This window comes from Haliotis rufescens, unplaced genomic scaffold (genome assembly GCF_023055435.1).
Source record: "Haliotis rufescens isolate VD_foot unplaced genomic scaffold, xgHalRufe1.0.p SCAF_12, whole genome shotgun sequence".
Lineage (NCBI taxonomy): Eukaryota > Metazoa > Mollusca > Gastropoda > Lepetellida > Haliotidae > Haliotis > Haliotis rufescens.
In genome coordinates, this window is record NW_025963802.1 from 22346833 (window position 1) to 22372237 (window position 25405).

General features: G+C 43.8%; 1 protein-coding gene across 1 annotated transcript in view; it reads left to right on the forward strand.

The window, feature by feature from the left end:
• The first annotated feature begins 4838 nt into the window (after positions 1-4838).
• LOC124143244 overlaps positions 4839-25405 on the forward strand; it is an 87847-nt gene continuing 67280 nt past the window's right edge. Inside the window, exons 1-8 of the mRNA XM_048393443.1 lie at positions 4839-4973; positions 5297-5397; positions 15575-15688; positions 16288-16502; positions 23184-23328; positions 23874-23975; positions 24330-24564; positions 24711-25120. Of these exons, the coding sequence (XP_048249400.1) occupies positions 5328-5397; positions 15575-15688; positions 16288-16502; positions 23184-23328; positions 23874-23975; positions 24330-24564; positions 24711-25120 (1291 nt within the window). The 5' untranslated portion in view covers positions 4839-4973; positions 5297-5327. The remainder of the gene's footprint in view (positions 4974-5296; positions 5398-15574; positions 15689-16287; positions 16503-23183; positions 23329-23873; positions 23976-24329; positions 24565-24710; positions 25121-25405) is intronic.

Consider the following 25405-nt stretch of genomic DNA (forward strand, 5'->3'; position numbering starts at 1 on the left):
CGCTGACTTGGTTGATGCACGTCATCGATCCATATTGCATGGATCGATGCTCATGCTTATACAAAGGAAGTCTAATGGGCCTGGTGTCACCTGTTTCTATTTGGTAATGATGTAAGTGAGTGTGTGAAAATCCTGACCAATCTGAGGCAAAACTGATCTTTGTGATTGGAGAAATGCATTTTACTGTACGTTTATACTTCAATATTGTCACTATTTTAAAAACGTTTTTGAGGTCAAAAGCTCCATGACGTTCAGTGGTATTGTTATAATGCAAACCACTTCAATTGGTTTCTTTAAACTTCATTTATCCAAAATACCTAATTGTTTCAATATGTTTCCTAAGTGCACAGAAATTCTATCTCCTTTTTCTGTTTAATGTATACAGCAAACATTCAGCGTGTACCCTCTAATCTAGAAAAAAAGTCTCAGCACCTAAAAATGAAGAAAAAAACACATCCCCTACCCCAACCCCCCAAACTCCCCAACCCCCACCCACCCGACCATAACCCCAACCCCAGACCTTACATATCAAATGTGACGTTATTTTTATTCATTTAAAAATATAGTTGATAACCGGCTTATGTTGAAAAAAAAATCGTCTCCTAAATATTAAGAAATGCTGTTCTCACTCTATCACCAACACCCAAATATTAAATGGTTGATACCTTATAGTAATATCTGTGGTCTAGATTTATGAGGAAATAACAAACTAAGAGAAGTAAACATGATGGAAATTATCACTGAATTTATCTGAGTAGATCCTTTTGCTGTCAACGTTTTGATCTTCAGTCTGCTAGATCTTTTGGCATACATATACAGATAGTCGTGACAGAGCGTTTATGTTCAATGTATTCAAGTTATTTAATGTATACAATATAAGTAAATATAAAACTCTGCTACAGTGTGTATAGGATCGTTTAATTTCTTTCATTTTCGTTGTATTTTGAGAGAGGGACAGAAGCGGAGAGTGAGTGAGCGATTGGATTCAATTTACGTCAAATCTTACGATAGCATTGCGGTACTACATGAGGGTCTATGTTCCCCCAGAAATCCCACGGGGAACACGTTACAGAACAGTATGATCACAGACGTTTCTAGCCACCATGAAAATATCACATAATCAGAGCAAAATGAAACAATTGTATCAAACCAACTAATATATTTCTACATAGCAACAGATCTTTCTGAAACAAACAACAATGTTCTATAGGATGCTGTCTGCACCATATCACCTGCCCCGGGCTGCCGTCACTGTCATACAAAGTGTCGACCCCTATCTGATCTGCAAATACATGTAGATTTAATTTAATGTAATTTACTGTTGTGTGTCAGATAAGACTAACCTCCACACCCCAGTCTGCTGTGTGGGCGGCGTTGCTCGGTTTCTAGACACAACCTATATCTTATTTGCGGCGCAACTAGATATTATCCACAGTGGACCGTCTGTAATCCGTCAGTGTCCTATTGATATGATATGTATCAATGTACGCGGCACAAAGTGTTTCCAGAGGGTGTGGTACACATTGGTAGGTGATCAGTCTTATCTGTGATCCAATGTGACGCATAAGAAACAGATGCATGAAACGAGATATGTATTTAATGTTGTGTGCATACACACAGCTGATGGTCAACGGATAATGTTTAAACATCTAAAGCAACATTATTCAACTCTAACAGCAAATAATGATTGAAATCTATCTAATAATAGTCGTCAAAATCTTATACTTGACTAGGGCTGTTTAACCGATCCATTATTTGTAATGAATTGACAATTTGGCTGTCTGTTATGAACTTGTAATTGATGGAACTATTGTATATTTTGATATTATGCCTTACGCGTTTGTCGGTAATCATGTGTCGCAAGCGGGGTTCGATCTCGCATGGTATGAGGTGGACGTGTAACAGTAAACATAGGCTACAGCGACACATGGCAGAAAGATGTTATATTAACAATTAAATATTTTCTAATATTTGTACGACCCTTAAAACCGTTGAAACTATTATGTGTTTCGTGTTACACAATGATTTTTTTACCTGTAACGATGTTCGTGTTAGAGTTATTAAATAAACATATGAAGAGAAAAGCTGAGAAACAGATAACCATAATATAACACCCCTCCACGTCTCTAGACTTCCTGTAGTCCACGTCAGCATGTTTTCAAAACCTACACGTAATTGATAAAATACTCGTTTAGAGATCCACGTAATATTTGAGATCCTTGTATAACTACATCGTTTGTTTGTTTGTTTGTTTGTTTCTTGTTTAACGTCACGCTCAGCAACAATTACAGCTATATGACGGCGGTCTGTTAATAATCGAGTCTGGATCATGATCATCGATCCACGCAATTGGGATACGATGACATGCATCAGCCGAGTCAGCGAGCATGACCACCCGATCCCGTTAGTCGCCTTTTACGACAAGCATGGGGTGCTAAAGACCTATTTTAACCCGGATCTTCAGGCGTCACAACTGCATCGTGAAGATCAACGCGCGACGAGACGGTGCACGTGCAACACCTGCAGAGAACATATCCCCCGTGCATCACGCAGAGACCTCACACAATATAAAAACAGATTACAAAGAGTCGTGTCCATTTTTCAAAATATTTTCCACAAAAGAATGTTTTGTAAACGTCTGGAAGTAGGGACATACTTTAGGTTTGAGAAAGTAGGGATGTGTTGTAAGTTAAGAACCCAGGATTAACAGTCGGCTTGTGAATAAGAATAAACGTCGTGCAGCTCGGCGACTCTTCTTCACGAACCTACAGTTAATCCTACTTGTCATGAACGTCATGTTCACCTCTTACTACCAGGAAACCTTTATAAAATACACCAGGAAACCCATTAATTTATCCACTATTTGTGTATTATCTCTTAAACAACTACATATTAATGTATGTATATACTGGTTCAGTCGTTATACCCCCCACAAGATAATATATGAGATATAGATTTACAAGTGAGTTGATATCTGCTGTGGAATGGATACATGCGGTACCTGACATTATTCAAGGTGTATTTATGTCCAGCTTGTTATGTATTATATTCAGAGATTGTAAATCTGAAGTACGTGAAGAGTAATATGCGGTCGTCTCTCCTCTACCCAGGGCCTATTTTACAGATAAAAACGGTTGAGACATGTAATGACAGCACTAACATGATGGTTATCATACCATGTGTGCCATATGTAACAAACTCAATCATTCCACAAAACAACATTGTATGACACGATTAGAACATTCGCGACTGTAAATCTGAACTGAAAAAAACTCTTAGCCTCGCAGGTGCCATGTCCTAGCTCTTGGTATATACTTGTACAACTTGTTTGCATGTCTACAGAGATAGATCGCGTTTATTCCAACATTCTGATGCGAAAGTAAAGCTAAATGTAATACTCATTGATATGTGAAAACCCAGCTAGAAGTATGCATAAAGCATGTGACGTGCATTGAGAAGTGGGAAGACTACAGTCGTAAGATACGTTGCTGGACAGTTTGAATGGTGTATTTTTGTTATATTGAGAAAAAACGTGTAAAGAAAGGATCGTATGCAATTAACTTTTATCAACCATTATCTCTAAATATGTGATAGTCTGACGCATGAATCGTATTGTGAGTAAACACTCAATCACAACACTTATTTCGTTATCACACACATGTGGAGAAAACATGCGAGTTTTACACAAGGGTCGTGCTGCCCATGTCAAGAGGCAGATGACGGAGGCATACGTTTCACGGCACCAGAACAATTCAGTAAAGGCAAAGCATTGTAGGTCGAATCCTCAATGTTTTCAAATGTTGAATGTGCTGTTATATATCATTGTTTCTTCATACGGCTGTGTTAGTGATTTCTGTATTGGATCAGCCATTGTTATGACATTATCACATAAGCTGCTACGTACGCACATTAGAGCTTCATTATGTACACATTGGTTATTGTCTAGTACATATTAATCGCAAATCCATGCGTATGACGCTCCGTTATGGAGCTCAACATGAAACTGATGAGTGAATTTGGGTTGGGTTTAACGCCGTTTTTAACAGTATTCGAGTTACATCACTGCGTGTCAGCTTAATGTGGGAGGAAAGGCCGAAGTGATGCAGGTCTCAGACGTTTACCAATTTTGTGTTACCCACGAGCACGGGTATGGTGCTGGCAAACCTAGAAACATAATCAGGGATTCGAACCCACAACCATAGGTTTCTAGCGTGCCCAAAGGACGCATCTCTGCCCAATGAATTGCGGCGCCTTCGACGACTGGGCCACCCGCACCCACATTCAATGGTTTCTAACATGTTAATGTAGTACGGTCCCCGTGCATTCCCCGGGACAACAGTCTCATTTCCATGGATGCCAAAATACTCACTCCCTCACGCTGATTGTAAATACATATTCGTATGTACTGGACATAGCGTGTCATTTTATAAGAAAGAGACAGAAATGAGGATTGACGGTGTCTCAATGGTATTCACTGGCATTCATATGAGTTTATAGTTTGTGTATCGCTATCACATGATTGGTGTATTTGATAACTATTAGTTGCTTCAGTTGTTATTGAAGGTAGTTTCCGTGAGTGTGGACGCCCTGCAGTATGGTATTGTTGGCCTTCCAGTACTCTCTCATCATTTCGACTTCGAATAAATTGAAAAACAGTTGCAGGATATGAGTCAATTGTAGACTTCCATTATTGACATGTACCTTTATGCACAACAACGCCTGTGTCCTACATGCACCTTCGTACGTTCCGACATTTGTGGACATGACGTTATAGAGTTCAGCTATTATACCCGTCCTTACTTTGTAGCAACACACTTTATGACACAGCTGATAATGGCCAGGTCGGAAGCTGTGGGCGAGGCCAGGGTAGGTATATATAACCCGACAGACTGGGTAGTCGGGTAGTTTCAGCTGTGCACTAACCTGTCACTAGTCTTCTAACGACGTTTTCAGGATTGGACTGTTTTGAAAAGGCAAGCAAGTACCATTTTCACATTTTGCAATTTCGCATGTATATTTATCTGTAAATATGTTTATTTCTATTTGACTGTACATGTAATTGTTTCTAATTACTCGATTCACAATATAATTACATAATTGAAAGAGTGATGATGACACCTAAAAGGTATTATATCTCTTGCCCATTGCCCTTGCCCTCCTCTGAGATATTAATAACGAGGTTAAACTGGACTCATTTATTCATATTTGTATATCATCATTGACAAACAAGCTAGTTTCAACCGACAGAAATGATTTTCTTGCTGTTGATATTTGTAAGGAAACCCTATATTTTCAGATTGTGTACATCGTTTGGGTGGAAGAGAACAATGTTCTCGCATCTTCAAGTTCTCATACTGGTGTGTGTTATGACAGTTGTTCATGGCGAAAAATCACAACGTATGTACAATCTTTTAATCTAAGTATTGATACTTGTAGTTACAGATATTATCTCGTATATAAACTTTGCCGTTATGAAATTGACCATGATCTTTCACCTTAACAAATGAAAGCGCCCAATCGATATCCTAAGAAATATCGGCTGAACTCGGCAAGAGTCAATTATACTATTCTGTTGTGTGTTTTTTGGAGTTTAATGCCGCGGTCAGCAATACTCCAGCTATATGAAGGCGGTCCGTAAACAATCGAGACTGGCCAAACAATCTGTACTATTAAGTTACAAGTATTGTCGGATCATTGGTTTTCTGACGTCATACGTTTTCGGACGGCTATGTTTATAGCGATTACTCGCGCTATCACGAGGTTGTAGCATCACACATACATTGTAAATACTCAGATGATGGCTTGTTTTTTAAGAGAAAGTTGTTTTTTATGAACGAATGAGATGGTTTTTTACAGTTGTTCGTGCGGTTAGAGAATGGTTAGAGAAAAAAACTACGACTGTTTCAAAAGCGTCCTAAAACCCATAACATGGGGATATACCATCACTCATTCAAGAAAGGACTAAATGAACTAAAAAGATACATAAAAAACAGTCAGACTTGCAAATACGTATCTGCTTATTCCATATACTATGCAAATACACTACAGGATATTTTGTCTTTTTTTACACCAATGTCTGGCATTAAAAGTCAGTGATATATGTGCAGGAACATTTCCGAAATCAAGCTCCTAAAACACAAAATTGTGACAGTCATGCACGTGACCTCAGAAAGAACATGCAATACTATCAGGACAACATCATTGCACCACTCGTGGGGCCATTTGTACACCGTGTTGGGCAACGTTCATTTTTCAAGAAGATAATCCACGTGCTCACAGTGACAGGATTGTGAACCGGTTCCTCCAACATGGCTAGCACGATGTCCTGACCTTTCCCCCCAGTGAACACTTCTGAGACCTCATTGGCAGACTTGCACGTCAAAATCCACTCCCCAATTTCTATGAACTCGATCTGTCTTGCTCCATGAGGAGAACAACATGAGTCAAGCTGACATTGGTCGAATCATCAGAAGCATGCCTCGACGAATTCATGCATGTCTGGCCACTGGCGTTTGACCTCCGACCTCTCTAACGGCCTAGTACGCCACCATCCTACACACCAACCATTAGAACCCATTAGATGTGTTTGCTTACTCCCCAGCTGATATGATCAGATCATTTCCATTTGCCAATACCATGTTGATCAGAAGATATGTGTTGATGCTTTTCACTATCCCCTACGTTTTTGGTACAGTGTGTATCATTTGTGAAGAACGGTACATCAGTCACGCTACCATATCAGTTTACCATCATCTTATGATTGTTGTCACAGGCATCGGTATTTCGTCACATGTAACATCCAGGTAATCTTGTCTTTGTGCAATGTACAAACATTCTATATTCGTAGACTCTTATACCTGCGCTGTACTATAGCAGTATGACAGATAGAAATGTGATCATTCCACTATTGCTGAATATATGGTATAAGGCATTTGTTTAAGAACTGACTTTCACTTTGTGTGAGTTCATTGGAGTATGAACCTTCATAGAGAGAGAGACAAACTGTATGGCTGTCACAGCTTACAAAGACTGGGCCCCACTTCATGAAGGTTCATACTATAATAGACTCACCCAACGTGAATGGGAATTCTCCAATATATTTCTCGAAGGATCTATACACAACTTCATGTGGTACGTGTGGCTTCATGTTTACACTGACATACAACAACCCGCTTCCCAGAATAATGTAGTTCCTCAAAAGAAGAGGTGACATGAGCCCATGTATGCTGAAATCTATAAAGAACTACCTCAGTAAGTCAGTGATTGTGCGTAGTAATACATTTATAGGAGGGAAACATTTCCGAATCCATCAACGTGACTGCAGAGATTTCAGAATTTGTTAATGACCCTGTTGTCAGCACTGATCCATTGGTGGATCATTGAAAGGTGATTATTAATATGTGTCCAATAGATACTGAGGTACATTTGCTGTAGACTGTCGAGTACATAGCTTTCTGTAGACTGACGCTGTCTGGACACGGATCAAATTCATGGTTTGCTGTAGACTGTCACAGTCTGGACACGGATCACGTCCATAATTTGCTGTAGACTGTCAACGTCTTTACACGGATCAAGTCCAAAGTTTGCTGTAGACTGTCACTGTCTAGACACGGATCAAGTCCTTAGTTTGCTGGGAACTGTCACTGTCCGGACACGGATCATGCCCGTAGTTTGCTGTAAACTGTCGAGTACATAGCTTTCTGTAGACTGACACTGTCTGGACACGGAACAAGTCCTTAGTTTGCTGTAAACTGTCGAGTACATAGCTTTCTGTAGACTGTCACTGTCTAGACAAGAATCAAGTCCTTAGTTTGCTGGAAACTGTCACTGTCTGGACACGGATCAAGTCCTTAGTTTGCTGTAAACTGTCGAGTACATAGCTTTCTGTAGACTGTCACTGTCTAGACAAGGATCAAGTCCTTAGTTTTCTGGAAACTGTCACTGTCTGGACACGGATCAAGTCCTTAGTTTGCTGTAAACTGTCGAGTACATAGCTTTCTGTAGACTGTCACTGTCTAGACAAGGATCAAGTCCTTAGTTTGCTTTGCAACTATCCCTGTCTGGACACGGATCAAGTCCTTAGTTTGCTGTTGACTGTCGAGTACCTAGCTTTCTGTAGACTGACACTGTCTGGACACGGATCAAGTCCTTAGTTTGCTGTAAACTGTCGAGTACATAGCTTTCTGTAGACTGTCACTGTCTAGACAAGAATCAAGTCCTTAGTTTGCTGGAAACTGTCACTGTCTGGACACGGATCAAGTCCTTAGTTTGCTGTAAACTGTCGAGTACATAGCTTTCTGTAGACTGTCACTGTCCGGACACGGATCAAGTCCTTAGTTTGCTTTGAAACTATCACTGTCTGGACACGGATCAAGTCCTTAGTTTGCTGTAAACTGTCGAGTACATAGCTTTCTGTAGACTGACGCTGTCTGGACACGGATCAAATTCATGGTTTGCTGTAGACTGTCACAGTCTGGACACGGATCACGTCCATAGTTTGCTGTAGACTGTCAACGTCTTTACACGGATCAAGTCCAAAGTTTGCTGTAGACTGTCACTGTCTAGACTCGAATCAAGTCCTTAGTTTGCTTGGAACTGGCACAGTCTGGACACGGATCATGCCCGTAGTTTGCTGTAAACTGTCGAGTACATAGCTTTCTGTAGACTGACACTGTCTGGACACGGATCATGCCCGTAGTTTGCTGTAAACTGTCGAGTACATAGCTTTCTGTAGACTGACACTGTCTGGACACGGATCAAGTCCTTAGTTTGCTGGGAACTGTCACTGTCCGGACACGGATCATGCCCGTAGTTTGCTGTAAACTGTCGAGTACATAGCTTTCTGTAGACTGACACTGTCTGGACACGGAACAAGTCCTTCGTTTGCTGTAAACTGTCGAGTACATAGCTTTCTGTAGACTGTCACTGTCTAGACAAGAATCAAGTCCTTAGTTTGCTGGAAACTGTCACTGTCTGGACACGGATCAAGTCCTTAGTTTGCTGTAAACTGTCGAGTACATAGCTTTCTGTAGACTGTCACTGTCTAGACAAGGATCAAGTCCTTAGTTTTCTGGAAACTGTCACTGTCTGGACACGGATCAAGTCCTTAGTTTGCTGTAAACTGTCGAGTACATAGCTTTCTGTAGACTGTCACTGTCTAGACAAGGATCAAGTCCTTAGTTTGCTTTGCAACTATCCCTGTCTGGACACGGATCAAGTCCTTAGTTTGCTGTTGACTGTCGAGTACCTAGCTTTCTGTAGACTGACACTGTCTGGACACGGATCAAGTCCTTAGTTTGCTGTTGACTGTCGAGTACATAGTTTTCTGTAGACTGTCACTGTCTAGACAAGAATCAAGTCCTTAGTTTGCTGGAAACTGTCACTGTCTGGACACGGATCAAGTCCTTAGTTTGCTGTAAACTGTCGAGTACATAGCTTTCTGTAGACTGTCACTGTCCGGACACGGATCAAGTCCTTAGTTTGCTTTGAAACTATCCCTGTCTGGACACGGATCAAGTCCTTAGTTTGCTGTAAACTGTCGAGTACATAGCTTTCTGTAGACTGACGCTGTCTGGACACGGATCAAATTCATGGTTTGCTGTAGACTGTCACAGTCTGGACACGGATCACGTCCATAGTTTGCTGTAGACTGTCAACGTCTTTACACGGATCAAGTCCAAAGTTTGCTGTAGACTGTCACTGTCTAGACTCGAATCAAGTCCTTAGTTTGCTTGGAACTGGCACAGTCTGGACACGGATCATGCCCGTAGTTTGCTGTAAACTGTCGAGTACATAGCTTTCTGTAGACTGACACTGTCTGGACACGGATCATGCCCGTAGTTTGCTGTAAACTGTCGAGTACATAGCTTTCTGTAGACTGACACTGTCTGGACACGGAACAAGTCCTTAGTTTGCTGTAAACTGTCGAGTACATATCTTTCTGTAGACTGTCACTGTCTAGACAAGAATCAAGTCCTTAGTTTGCTGAAAACTGTCACTGTCTGGACACGGATCAAGTCCTTAGTTTGCTGTAAACTGTCGAGTACATAGCTTTCTGTAGACTGTCACTGTCTAGACAAGGATCAAGTCCTTAGTTTTCTGGAAACTGTCACTGTCTGGACACGGATCAAGTCATTAGTTTGCTGTAAACTGTCGAGTACATAGCTTTCTGTAGACTGTCACTGTCTAGACAAGGATCAAGTCCTTAGTTTGCTTTGAAACTATCACTGTCTGGACACGGATCAAGTCCTTAGTTTGCTGTTGACTGTCGAGTACCTAGCTTTCTGTAGACTGACACTGTCTGGACACGGATCAAGTCCTTAGTTTGCTGTTGACTGTCGAGTACATAGTTTTCTGTAGACTGTCACTGTCTAGACAAGAATCAAGTCCTTAGTTTGCTGTAAACTGTCGAGTACATAGCTTTCTGTAGACTGTCACTGTCTAGACAAGGATCAAGTTCTTAGTTTGCTGGAAACTGTCACTGTCTGGACACGGATCAAGTCCTTAGTTTGCTGTAAACTGTCGAGTACATAGCTTTCTGTAGACTGTCACTGTCTAGACAAGAATCAAGTCCAAAGTTTGCTGGAAACTGTCGAGTACATAGTTTTCTGTAGACTGTCACTGTCTAGACAAGAATCAAGTCCTTAGTTTGCTGGAAACTGACACTCTCTGGACACGGATCATGCCCGTAGTTTGCTGTTGACTGTCGAGTACATAGCTTTCTGTAGACTGTCACTGTCTGGACACGGATCATGCCCGTAGTTTGCTGTAAACTGTCGAGTACATAGCTTTCTGTAGACTGTCACTGTCTAGACAAGGATCAAGTCCTTAGTTTGCTGGAAACTGTCGAGTACATAGCTTTCTGTAGACTGTCACTGTCTAGACAAGGATCAAATGCATGGTTTGCTGTAGACTGTCACAGTCTGGACACGGATCACGTCGATAGTTTGCTGTAGACTGTCACTGTCTGGACACGAATCACATCCATAGTTTGCTGTAGACAGTCACTGTCTAGACACGGATCAAGTCCATAGTTTGCTGTAGACAGTCACTGTGAAGACACAGATCAAGTCCATAGTTTGCTGAAGACTGTCACTGTCTGGACACGGATCAAGTCCATGGTTTGCTGTAGACTGTCACTGTCTGGACACGGATCAAGTCCATGGTTTGCTCTAGACTGTCACTGTCTGGACACGGATCGTGCCCGTTGTTTGCTCTAGACTGTCACTGTCTGGACACGGATCGTGCCCGTTGTTTGCTCTAGACTGTCACTGTCTGGACACGGATCAAGTCCACAATTTCCTGTAGACTGTCACCGTCTGGACACGGATCACGTCCTTAGTTTGCTGTAAACTGTCACTGTCTGGATACGGATCGTGCCCGTTGTTTTCTCTAGACTGTCACTGTCTGGACACGGATCAAGTCCACAATTTCCTGTAGACTGTCACCGTCTGGACACGGATCACGTCCTTAGTTTGCTGTAAACTGTCACTGTCTGGATACGGATCGTGCCCGTTGTTTTCTCTAGACTGTCACTGTCTGGACACGGATCGTGCCCGTTTATTGCTCTAGACTGTCACTGTCTGGACACGGATCATATCCATGGTTTGCTGTAGACTGTCACTGTCTGGATACGGATCGTACCCGTTGTTTCCTGTAGACTGTCACTGTCTGGACACGGATCAAGTCCATAGTTTGCTGTAGACAGTCACTGTCTGGACACGGATCGTGCCCGTTTATTGCTCTAGACTGTCACTGTCTGGACACGGATCATATCCATGGTTTGCTGTAGACTGTCACTGTCTGGACACGGATCGTACCCGTTGTTTCCTGTAGACTGTCACTGTCTGGACACGGATCAAGTCCATAGTTTGCTGTAGACAGTCACTGTCTGGACACGGATCAAGTCCATAGTTTGCTGTAGACTGTCACTGTCTAGATACGGATCGTGCCCGTTGTTTCCGGTAGACTGTCACTGTTTGGACACGGATCATATTCATGGTTTGCTGTAGACTGTCACTGTCTGGACACGGATCACGTCCATAGTTTGCTGTAGACCGTCACTGTCTAGATACGGATCAAGTCCATAGTTTGCTGTAGACGGTCTCTGCCTAGACACGGATCAAGTCTATAGTTTTCTGTAGGCTGTCACTGTCTGGACACGGATCGTGGCCGTTGATTGCTGTAGACTGCCACTGCCTGGACACGGATCAAGTTCATAGTTTGCTGTAGGCTGTCACTGTCTGGACACGGATCGTGCCCGTTGTTTGCTGTAGACTGTCACTGTCTGGACACGGATCAAGTCTATAGTTGGGTGTAGACTGTCACTGTCTGGACACGGATCGTGCCCGTTGTTTGCTCTAGACTGTCACTGTCTGGACACGGATCACGTCCATAGTTTCCTGTAGACCGCCACTGCCTGGACACGGATCACATCCCTAGTTTGCTATACCACAGACACAGGCCAATTCACTGACGTAAGAGACAACATACCTTGCAACTCTGTCTGTGTGGTGTCAATTGTATACCACAGAGACATGGTCCATTTCAATGACGTGAGAGACAACATATCTTGCAACTCTGTCTGTGTGGTGTCAATTGTATACCACAGAGACATGGTCCATTTCAATGACGTGAGAGACAACATACCTTGCAACTAGCTCTGTGTGTTGTCAATGGTCAACCACAGAGACACAAGCCAATTCACTGACGTGACAGACAACATACCTTGCAACTCTGTCTGTGTGGTGTCAATGGTATACCACAGAGACACAGGCGAATTCACTGAAGTAAGGGACAATATACCTTGCAACTATCTCCGTGGTGTCAATTGTATACCACAGAGAGATAGGCTAATTCACTGACGTGGGAGACAACATACCTTGCAACTTTCTCGGTGGTGTCAGTGGTATACCACAGAGACACAGGCGAATTCACTGAAGTAAGGGACAACATACCTTGCAACTATCTCTGTGGTGTCAATTGTATACCACAGAGACACAGGCCAATTAACTGACGTGAGATAAACAAACCTTGCATCCCTCAATGTGTGGTGTCAATGGTCAACCACAGAGACACAAGCCAATTCACTGACGTGACAGACAACATACCTTGCAACTCTGTCTGTGTTGTGTCAATGGTATACCACAGGACATGGTCCATTTCAATAAAGTGAGAGACAGCATACCTTGCAACTCTCTCGCTCTTTGGTGTCAATGGTATACCACAGAGACACAGGCCGATTCACTGACGTGAGAGACAACATATCTTGCAACTCTCTCTCTCTCTCTCTGTGTGGTGTCAATTGTATACAACTGAGACACAGGCCAATTCACTGACGTGAGAGAACATATCCTGCAAGTCTCTCTGTATGGTGTGAATGGTATACCACAGAGACATAGGCCAATTCAGTGACGTAAGAGACAACATACCTTGCAACTCTTTGTGTGTTGTCAGCGGTATACCACATAATCACAGGCCAATTCACTGACGTGTCAGAGACAACATATCAACAACTCTCTCTGTGATGTGTCAATGGTATTCCACAGAGATATAGGCCAATTCACTGACGTTAAAACAGAACATACCTTGGAACTCTCTATGTGGTGTCAATGGTATTCCACAGAGACACAGGCCAATTCACTGACGTGAGAGACAACATACCTGGCAACTTTGTCTGTGTTGTGTCAATGGTATACCGCAGACACAGGGCAATTCACTGACGTGAGAGACAACATAGCTTGTAAACCTCTCTCTGTGTTGTTAGTTGTATACCACAGAGACATTGACCAATTCCCTGACGTGAGAGACTACATACCCTGCAAAACATACAGACACACACACACACGCACGCACACACACACACACACACACACACACACGCACGCACGCACGCACGCACGCACGCACGCACGCACGCACGCACACACACATGCATACTCGTCGATATATAAGCGCAATAATCGCAAAATAGTCAAGTGAGTGGGTAAGTATATATTGTTTGTCGTCGCAGTCAGCAACATTTTAGAAATAAATAGTCAACGACCTGTCTAGGGCTGGCAAAACAAGGATTAAAAGCATGGTCACAGGGGTATCCCCGTTATTCTGTTCTTGCGACGAGCATTGCATTATGGTGGCATCACGAGTGTGACAGCCCAATGATAGGGTGTCGTTTATTCCTATGACATGAAGACTGTAGCGGCATGGGAGACTGACGTCGCACAACAAGAGGTGGCAAAGAACGTATTCTCACAAGAGTCACAGGAATTGGTCTGTGTGTCTGTCGAAATATGAATAACACCATAGATCCCGGACGTTATATGACGTAATAATACGGCACGTTGTGTTACTCGGCCTGGCGCTCGGCATTAAGGGGGTTAAACAGGGACTGGTCATCTACTGGTCGGTCAGTATATTGTGTCTGAGGGGGGGTTAAAACACACATGCATGTACATCGCCATATAAGTTAAGTGCAATAACCCTGAACGCGACGTTAAGCCCCAATACACCTCACCTCAGCTGTGCCATAGAGAAATGTGAGGTGAAGCGAAATGGTGTTTAACATTGGTGACTGCGACGATAAACAATATACATTTACCCACTGACTTGAATGTGTAAATTCCTACAACATAAACAATCACACAATCATGATCAATATATATGTGGAAGCCGCGAAAAAAATGTATTCCATAATATAAAGCTTTGTTACTAAATTACCGCTGATGCATCTTAGTCTTGCAAGTTCTGAAATAACTACGTCACAGTCACTTCAAACAACTTTATTGGGACCTTACATCTATCAAAAGTGAAAAGGCTTACTATCACGGTTTTTTAACTCTTTGTATTCCGATAAGGGCTCACAAGTTGGCCAACGCCTAGCCCAAGTGGTATTCGTTCACTGTAAATCATTCCCGAGTACACAGGCACGTAAGATAAGGCTTTGTACCCTTTCAGGATCTTCAGCTCACTGTTAGTGATTGTTTGGTCAGATTAGACGTGAAGAAATTGCATTTAATATTGATACGGGTTTGCTCCATATGCCTGTTTTGCCCTACCTGTCTCTTTCACAAGCAGGTACTTGTACATCACAGAATCGATCAGAGTGTTATTGGTGACAGTTGAGTGTAATATATAATAACGGGCGGGTCTGGTACGCGAGACAATTTATACAGATAGTATTTGCCGTGAAATAAATTACAATATTATCATCGCACAGTCACGTTAGAAAGCGATATATCTTTCAAAAGTAAATAGAAGGTATGCATCGATTTCTGAGTTAAATAAAACAGTATACTGGATGTATTATCATATTGAAATATCACACAGACGACATAAACCAGTAGTTACATAGTGAATTTTAAGCAACTCTGTGTGTTTCATCTCACTCAAATGTTGTTTATTTGCTGTTGTTAGAATGGTTGAGCCTTCAACGGATTACGCATGAAAGCCATTTTGCAATTTGTAAAATAGAACACGTACTGCTTCGTTGTTTGCATTCATGGATAGGTTTTGTATGGTCTTTCCTTCTTGTTAAATGTTGTAGGAAATTCTATTTCCTAGTATTTTACTTCAACAGAGTGCGACGTCCCACAAGGGATGCATAGTGAGCGTATTCCAGACACGGCACTGGTCGTGTCGTCTGCAGCCGCTGGGAAACCCAAACAACATGCTCGATATGGCTGCTGTCCGAGTGAGTGTTCCTGTATATAGTTCTACATGTGGCTGCTGTCAGAGTGAGTGTTCCTGTATATAGTTCTAGATGTGACTGCTGTCAGAGTGAGTGTTCCTGTATATAGTTCTAGATGTGGCTGCTGTCAGAGTGAGTGTTCCTGTATATAGTTCTAGATGTGACAGACAACTCCTACACCATGGATGTTCATAAGCGTGGACGATTATGATTTTAAGCCGTTTTAGCAATATACTTCCAGCTTTAACTGCTGTCCCGGTTTTGCTTACACCACAAGACAATCCAATCGCCCCATGTTCGTATGGAATATTTGAGCTTTTCGTGTGCTTGTTACTGCTACAGCCGAACAGCGTTGTCCCCAATACGGGTACCCGGGATCCATCCGTAACTCCCAGGCGTCAGTTGGTCCAGACTTTTCTACCAGATACTACTGTGTTCTAGTCGATGACTGATTATCTTGTTTTCAGTTATCCCAAAACGCCCGGATATAACTGTATTGAAAGTCGGTTATTGATGTTTCCGATAACGAGGTTCGACTATTTTTAGAATTGAAAGAGAAGTAATCAAATGGTTTGATGTGTGACGGCAACTTGTAACTACAGCTGACTGCGGTGCTGCCTGGTGTCCAACCGCAGATGACAACAGTCCGTACTTCGAGGTGCATCTGCAAAACCTGACCACTATTGCTTCAATTAAGTTCCAACATCCTACATCAGCAACACCCCCATGTTCCGATTTTGCAACGGAATATATGAAGACGTTTCGACTGCTTTACAAACCCGCCATTGGCTCAGATGAATTCCTGGAATTTAATCACGTAAGTTAAACATCTATTATTAGTTTAATACCGAAAGACACTACGTTCCAGTAGATGTTATTAGCACATTGCACAATATGATCTCTAAATATACTGAACCAAATTAAAAACTTTGACCAGTTATCATTGTGGGCCCTTATTGTGTATTTAAACAGTAATGGCCACGTATTGTCTTCAGATAACACCCGTTTTTGTGCAGGTGAATCGATCAAAATCATGTGCACAGCACTATAGTGGCAAAAGTGGTTTTTCACGTGCAACGGGTCACGTGGCCATAATACCGCACGTGTTTTCAGCCATACTTGTTGGCAGTCATTAACACAAAAACACAAGAAAACAAAAGTCTTTACGGCCATTTGTCATGCCACGCCTTTCAAATGTGCAACGTGAACGTGCCATCGGCATGTTGCAGACGGGAACGTCCGTAGCTAAAGTCGCAAGGACGATGGGTTGTAGTCGACGGACTGTTTATAATTTATAGACGCGTCTACAGCAAACGGGTACCACCGCTGATCGCCCTCGGCCAGGTCGACCACGTGTGACGTTACATGTAGAGTGTCGTCAGATTGTCTTACGTCACCTCCGTAACTGATTACGACCTGAAATGACCTGTTTAGGGGTAGACTGAGTGCGCGAACTGTTCGAAACCGTCTGAGAACTGCCCACCTTCAAGCACGACGGCCATACTGCGGGCCGATTCTGACTCAATTACACAGACGTCAACGTCAATTGTGGGCACAGCGACACTTACGATGGACTCAGAGGAATTGGAATCAAGTCGTCTTCAGTGATGAATCCCGATTTAATCTTCGATTTGCTGATGGTAGGGCGAGGGTGTGGAGGCGCCGTCATGAACGTTACGCCCAGTGTTGTGTACAGGAAGTTGACAGATTTCGAGGCGGAAGTGTCATGGTGTGGGGTGCTTTCTGTGGCAATGCACGTTCCAGGCTTCTTGTCATCCGTGGCAACCTCAACGCTGCTGCTTACCGCGACCAGGTACTGGCACCAGAACTTCTGCCTTTTATGGCAGCACATGGACCCGGTTTGATCTTCCAACACGACAATGCCAGACCCCACACAGCAATTTTGACAAGGAATTTCCTTCAGAATGCGGGAGTCAACGTCATGGACTGGCCGTCAAGGTCTCCCGACCTCAATCCAATCGAACACGCCTGGGATGCTCTTGGCAGAAGTCTGCGCATTCTCCAGAACTAACCACAGAATTTGCAAGATCTTTGCACCATTTTGCAGCAACAATGGCGTCGTCTTCCCAATCATGTGTTCACAACCATCACAAGGTCCATGCGGAGGCGTTGTGTGGCAGTTGTCAACGCACATGGTGGCCATACACGCTACTGAACTTGTCTGCCATCAGGTTCTCGTGCTTGGGACTTATGATTTAAACTGTTGATGTTATTACCGAATACCGTAGGTGCTTGGAACAAATTATGGTTACCACCGTTAATTAAAATCCTTCTTTGGACATTATTGATTAAAAATTACCTTCTCTGATACATTTGTCCGTTGTATATCATGTATCGGATTACTTTTAAAAATGTGAAGTTTTTAATTTGACTCAGTATACAAGAGACGATTGTCTGATAAAGAACCCACCATTTTACGTGGAATACTAAAACCTTAGTTTGCAGTTTCTTCTAGAACGTTAACAAACTGACCAATTGCGAAACATAAACACCAAGTCGTGATGAAATACAATGTTCGAGGAACGTCTGTGGTGGAACCAGAGTGCGGACACAGTTCACAGCAAGTGCCCTGGGCTCAGCGGTTCAAAGTAAAGGCGCCCCCATGTCTAATTTAGCCTTGTCACACACCTGTGTCTAATTCAATGATCGTCCTTACCCGTCGCACACCCATGTCTCATACAAGCCTCATCAGACACCTATCACACACCTGTGTATAATGCGAGTCGCGTTACACATCCGTCACACATCTCTGTCCAAGTCAAGCCTCGTCACTCAGCCGTTGCACATCCGTGTTCATTCAAGCCTCGTCATTCACCCGTCACACACCTGTGTCTAATTAAAGACTCATCACACACCCGTCACACACCTGTGTCTAATTTAAGCCTCGTCACTCAACCGCCACACACCTGTGTCTAATTCAAGCCTCGTCACTCAACCGCCACACAACCTTGTTCATTCAAGACACGTCACTCACCCCTCACACACCTGTGTCTAATTCAAGCCCCGTCACTCTCCCGTCACACACCTGTGTCCAATTCAAGACTCGCCAGTCACCCATCACACACCTGTGTCTAATTCAAGCCTCGTCAATCACCGTCACACACGATTGCCAAGTTCAAACCTCATCAGACACCCGTCACAAATGCATGTCAAGTTAAAGCCTCGTCACTCACTTGTCACGCGCCCGTGTTCATTCAAGACTCATCACACACCGCCACACACGTATGTGAAGTTCAAACCTCATCAGACACCTGCCACACACGTATGTCAAGTTCAAGCCTCGTCACTCACCCGTCACACACCTGTGTTTAATTCAAGTCTCGTCACACATCCCTCACACACCTGTGTCTAATTCAAGCCTCGTTACTCACCCGTCTCACTCCTGTTTCATCCGTCAAGCACAAATGTCTAATTAAAGACTCATCACACACCCGACACACACGCATGTCAAGTTCAAGTCTCATCACACCCGTCACAAACCTGTGTCTAATTTAAGCCTAGCCTCGTCACTCACCCGTCACACATCCGTGTTCATTCAAGCCTCGTCACTTACCCGTCATACATCTGTGTCTTATTCATGCTTTGTCACTTACCCGTCATACATCTGTGTCAAATTCAAGACTCGCCAATCACCCGTCACACACCTGTGTCTAATGCAAGCCTCGTCACACATCCGTCACACACCTGTGTCTAATTCAAGCCTGATCACGCACCCGTCACGCGCACGTGTCTTACTCAAGCCTGATCACGCACCCGTCACACACCTGTGTCTAATTTAAGCCTCGTCACTCACCCGTCACACACCTGTGTCTAATTTAAGCCTGATCACGCAACCGTCACACATCTGTGTCTAACTCAAGCCTGATCACGCACCCGTCACACATCTGTGTCTAACTCAAGCCTCGTCACTCACCCGTCACACATTTGAGTCAAATTCAAGACTTGTCAATCACCCATCACACATCTGTGTCAAATTCAAGACTCGTCAATCACCCCTCACACACCTGTGTCTAATTCAAGCCTCGTCACTCACCCGTCACACACCTGTGTCTTATTTAAGCCTGATCACGCACCCGTCACACATCTGTGTCTAACTCAAGCCTGATCATGCGACCGTCACTCACCTGTGTCTAATTTAAGCCTAATTACGCACCCGTCACACACCTGTGTCTAATTCAAACCTCGTCACACATCCGTCACACATCTGCATCAAATTCAAGCCTGATCACATACCCGTCACACACCTGTGTCTAATTTAAGCCTCGTCACCCAACCGCCACACACCTGTGTCTAATTCAAGCCTCGTCACTCAACCGCCACACATCCTTGTTCATTCAAGAAACGTCACTCACCCCTCACACACCTGTGTCTAATTCAAGCCTCGTCACTCACCCTTCACATATCTGAGTAAAATTCATGACTTGTCAATCACCCCTCACACATCTGTGTCTAATTCAAGACTCGCCAATCACCCTCACACACCTGTGTCTAATTCAAGCCTCGTCACTTACCCGTCACACACGCATGTCTAATTCAAGACTCATCACACACCGGACACACATCCTTGTTCATTCAAGCCTCGTCACTCACCCGGCACACACCCGTGTCTAATTCAAGCCTCGTCACTCACCCGTCACACATCTGTGTCAAATTCAAGACTCGTCACTCACCCCTCACACACCTGTGTCTAATTCAAGCCTCGTCGCTCACCCGTCACACACCTGTGTCTACCTCAAGACTCGCCAATCTTCCGTCACACACCTGTGTCTAATTCAAGCCTCGTCACTCACCAGTCACACAACTGTGTCTAATTCAAGACTCATCAGACACTTGTCACAAACGCATGTCAAGTTAAAGCCTCGTCAGTCACCTGTCACAAATCCGTGTTCATTCAAGCCTCGTCACACACCCGTCACACACCTGTGTCTAAGTCAATCCTCGTCAATCACCCGTCACACATCCGTGTTCATTCAAGCCTCGTCACTCACCCGTCACACATGCATGTCTAATCCAAGACTCGTCACACACCCGACATACATCCTTGTTCATTCAAGACACGTCACTCACCCCTCACAAGCCTGTGTCTAATTCAAGCCTCGTCACTCACCCGTCACACTCCTGTGTCTTATTCAAGACTCGCCAATCACCTGTCACACACCTGTATCTAATTGAAGCCTTATCACACAACTGCCACACACCTGTGTCTAATTCAAGTCTCGTCACTCACCCGTCACATATCTGAGTCAAATTCAAGACTCGTCAATCACCCCTCACACACCTGTGTCTAATCCAAGACATGTCACTCACCCCTCACACAACTGTGTCTAATTCAAGTCTCGTCACTCACCCCTCACACACCTGTGTCTAATTCAAGCTTCGTCACTCACCCGTCACACACCTGTCTCATCCGTCATACACGCATGTCTAATTAAAGACTCATCACACACCCGACACACACGCATGTCAAGTTCAAGTCTCATCACATCCGTCACACACCTGTGTCTAATTAAAGCCTAGCCTCGTCATTCACCCGTCACACATCCGCGTTCATTCAAGCCTCGTCACTTACCCGTCATACACCTGTGTCTAATTCATGCCTCGTCACTCACCCCTCACACACCTGTGTCTAATTGAAGCCTCGTCACTCACCCGTCACACAGCTGTGTCTAATTCAAGACTCACCAATCACCCATCACACACCTGTGTCTTATTCAAGCCTCGTCAATCACCCGTCACACACGCATGTCAAGTTCAAACCTCATCAGACACCCGTCACAAACGCATGTCAAGTTAAAGCCTCGCCACTCACTTGTCACGCACCCGTGTTCATTAAAGATTCATCACACACCCGCCACACACGTATGTCAAGTTCAAGCCTCGTCACTCACCCGTCACACACCTGTGTCTAATTCAAGCCTCGTCACTCACCCGTCACACTCCTGTATCTAATTCAAGCTTCGTCACTCACCCGTCACACTCCTGTGTCTAATTCAAGTCTCGTCACTCACCCGTCACACAACTGTATCTAATTCAAGCTTCGTCACTCACCCGTCACACACCTGCCTCATCCGTCATACACGCATGTCTAATTAAAGACTCATCACACACCCGACACACACGCATGTCAAGTTCAAGTCTCATCACATCCGTCACACACCTGTGTCTAATTTAAGCCTAGCCTCGTCACTCACCCGTCACACAACTATGTCTAATTCAAGCTTCGTCACTCACCCGTCACACACCTGTCTCATCCGTCATACACGCATGTCTAATTAAAGACTCATCACACACCCGACACACACGCATCTCAAGTTCAAGTCTCAGCACACCCGTCACACACCTGTGTCTAATTTAAGCCTAGCCTCGTCACTCACCCGTCACACATCCGTGTTCATTCAAGCCTCGTCACTTACCCGTCATACATCTGTGTCTAATTCATGCCTCGTCACTCACCCCTCACACACCTGTGTCTAATTCAAGACTCGCCAATCACCCGTCACACATCTGTGTCTTATTCAAGCCTCGTCACTCACCCGTCACACACCTGCCTCATCCGTCATACACGCATGTCTAATTAAAGACTCATCACACACCCGACACACACGCATGTCAAGTTCAAGTCTCATCACATCCGTCACACACCTGTGTCTAATTTAAGCCTAGCCTCGTCACTCACCCGTCACACAACTGTGTCTAATTCAAGCTTCGTCACTCACCCGTCACACACCTGTCTCATCCGTCATACACGCATATCTAATTAAAGACTCATCACACACCCGACACACACGCATCTCAAGTTCAAGTCTCAGCACACCCGTCACACACCTGTGTCTAATTTAAGCCTAGCCTCGTCACTCACCCGTCACACATCCGTGTTCATTCAAGCCTCGTCACTTACCCGTCATACATCTGTGTCTAATTCATGCCTCGTCACTCACCCGTCACACACCTGTGTCTAATTCAAGACTCGCCAATCACACGTCACACATCTGTGTCTTATTCAAGCCTCGTCACTCACCCGTCACACACCTGTGTCTAATTTAAGCCTGATCACGCACCCGTCACACACCTGTGACTAATTCAAGCCTCGTCACACATCCGTCACACATCTGCGTCAAATTCAAGCCTCGTCACTCACCCGTCACACATTCGTGTCTTACTCAAGCCTCGTTAAACTCACATTATAACTATAAACTATGACAAAATTAAAACAAAAAAATACTTATGGCGTGATCTAATATATTTCTTTTCTAAATCGTTTTACTAGAACCATGAATTGTTTTGGACATGTGATTCATGGTTCTCGCATGCTATACCTTCACAGTGGTAGTCTTGCGCCAATCAAACGCGAACTGACATTAACAGAACTCCATCTATGACTAAACACAAGAGTATGAAATGTAAAGGTATAATACATACGTATTTCTCGGGGTTGCAACTGCCACATATAATCAAATAATATATGTATTTGTTTTAGGACATACAGTCGATTTACAACAATTCACTAACATTTTGGGTGGGATTCAAGCCACATATTGTCACAAAAGCCATCAGGATCGAACCTCAGACATATGAAAAAACACCTTGTTTTAAATTTGAAATACTTGGATGCGAACCAACAGGTGAGTGCTTATATCATTTGGATATATCTTGTATACCTAAAATATATAGCATATTGTGTTCATATACATAGTTCATTAACGACCGCCTCCGTGGTGTAGTGGTAGAGCGTCCGCCCGGAGAGCGGAAGGTCCGGGGTTCGATCCCCGGCCGCGTCATACCAAAAGACGTTTAAAGATGGTACTTGTTGTTACCCTGTCTGGCGCTCGTCATTAAGGGGCTAAAACAAGGACTGGTCGGCTCGGAGTCAGTATACTGTGTCTGAGTGAGGTATTCATGTTAAACTGCGTCATGGTATCTCAGTAAGCTAGCACTATAAATCGGCATCAGTGCGGACTAGTACAAGCAGCCACACAAACACACACACGTACATGCACGTCGCTATAGAAGTACAATAATCTTGGACGCGACGTTAAACCCAATTTCCCCTCACCTCACATAGTTCATTAGGCTGAACGGTTGATTCCAACAAATGAAATCTCAAGATCTGTTCTTTGAATATCAAACTCTTCTCAGTGTTGTTTTACAAAGAGGTTTTCGTTTTTAGGTCTTTGCCAGAAGGACTTTTGCAAACACGGAGGAACATGTGTAGGTGATAACCTCTGTCAGTGTAAAGGAGCGTACTTCGGGGAACAGTGCCAATACACAGGTACAGTGTGACTGTATACCGACCTGAATAGTACCCGTGAAGATCCGGGTAGAGAATAGGTCTTCAGCAACACATGCTTGCCGGAATCTGAAGCGACTATGCTTGTCGTAAGGGGCGACAGTCGTAAGTGGTTAGGTTAGCTGACTTTGTTGATGCATGTCATCGTATCCCAATTGCATAGATCGAGCTCACGATGTCAGTCATTATATTGTCTGGTCCAGGCTTGTTTATTAACAAAGCGCCGTCAAAATATTGCTGTGTGCGGCGTTAAACAAACAAATAAACAAACAAACACGACATGTATAGACGACCTCGTGGTTATACGTACTGTAATTTGATTCATGCTTGTTTCAGAGATTGAGATACACACATTTATAACCAAGTTCATATTCTTGAGGATTGAAAATAACATTCTGCTAACCACGTCTTTCAACATGAGTGTATCGGGCAGCGTGGCGGTGGAGACTCTGGGGACACAGAGCCTCATCCGTCTGGGCAAGGGAGGAACAGCCACGGTCGCAGCAGGGTCAGGCCAGCCGTCTTCATGCCTACATAGTCTCGACACCTGTCTTTCTGGTTTCACCTACAGGTAAGGAGCAGGACACGTGTGTCATCTACCGATAGGAAGAAACCTAGCAATAACGCCTCACCAGATGATTATAAAACATTAATTTTCTTACGTTACATCAGTTCAAGTGTTCAATGATGGAAATGTTCTGCATTTATCCCCAACAGTCTGACACTGAACATTGAAAATATGACATCACGGAAGCTATACCTGATTTCTAATGGAGTAGATGAAACTTCTCATAATGGAATATGGCTGTACTATGAAGGGGCGACCTTGTCATGTCACGTGGCCACCTCATCGCACGTCTGGGGGATCGACGTGAAGACTTCTCTTTCACTCAGTGTCTGGTACACGATTGAGATCTCCTGGAACAGAATTCTAGGGCTTCGACTCCTACTCAACAGCAAGACCATCGGCAGCATTACCCAGTCAGTTGAAAGACAACCTGGTAATTTTCCGACAGAGGCGCTGAGTATTGGGTCCACGCTGAACACAGGCGTCATCATGAGAATCTATCAACTACAACTGGTACCTCTTGTCAAAAGCGAGCTCATAAGGGCCCAAATCACAAATGGTTTGTTCCTTTCGATTTGTAAACGTTTTAAATACTGCGATCATTCTGACTGTCCTCTTATCTTTGATAGATACTTTGCCCCCGACAAAATTAAGATTACAATTGTAGAAGTGTGTTTGGGTTAGGTGCATGAATGTTCGTGTAGGTGTTAAATTGATGTACTGTTATGCATTGTTGGTTCGAATAACTGATTATGGCATTTTGGTTATCAAGGCTGGTTTCAGTAAAGTCTGTGATATAGCTATACTACTGTTCAAAGCTGGTCATTTACTTGGAATTCCGAGG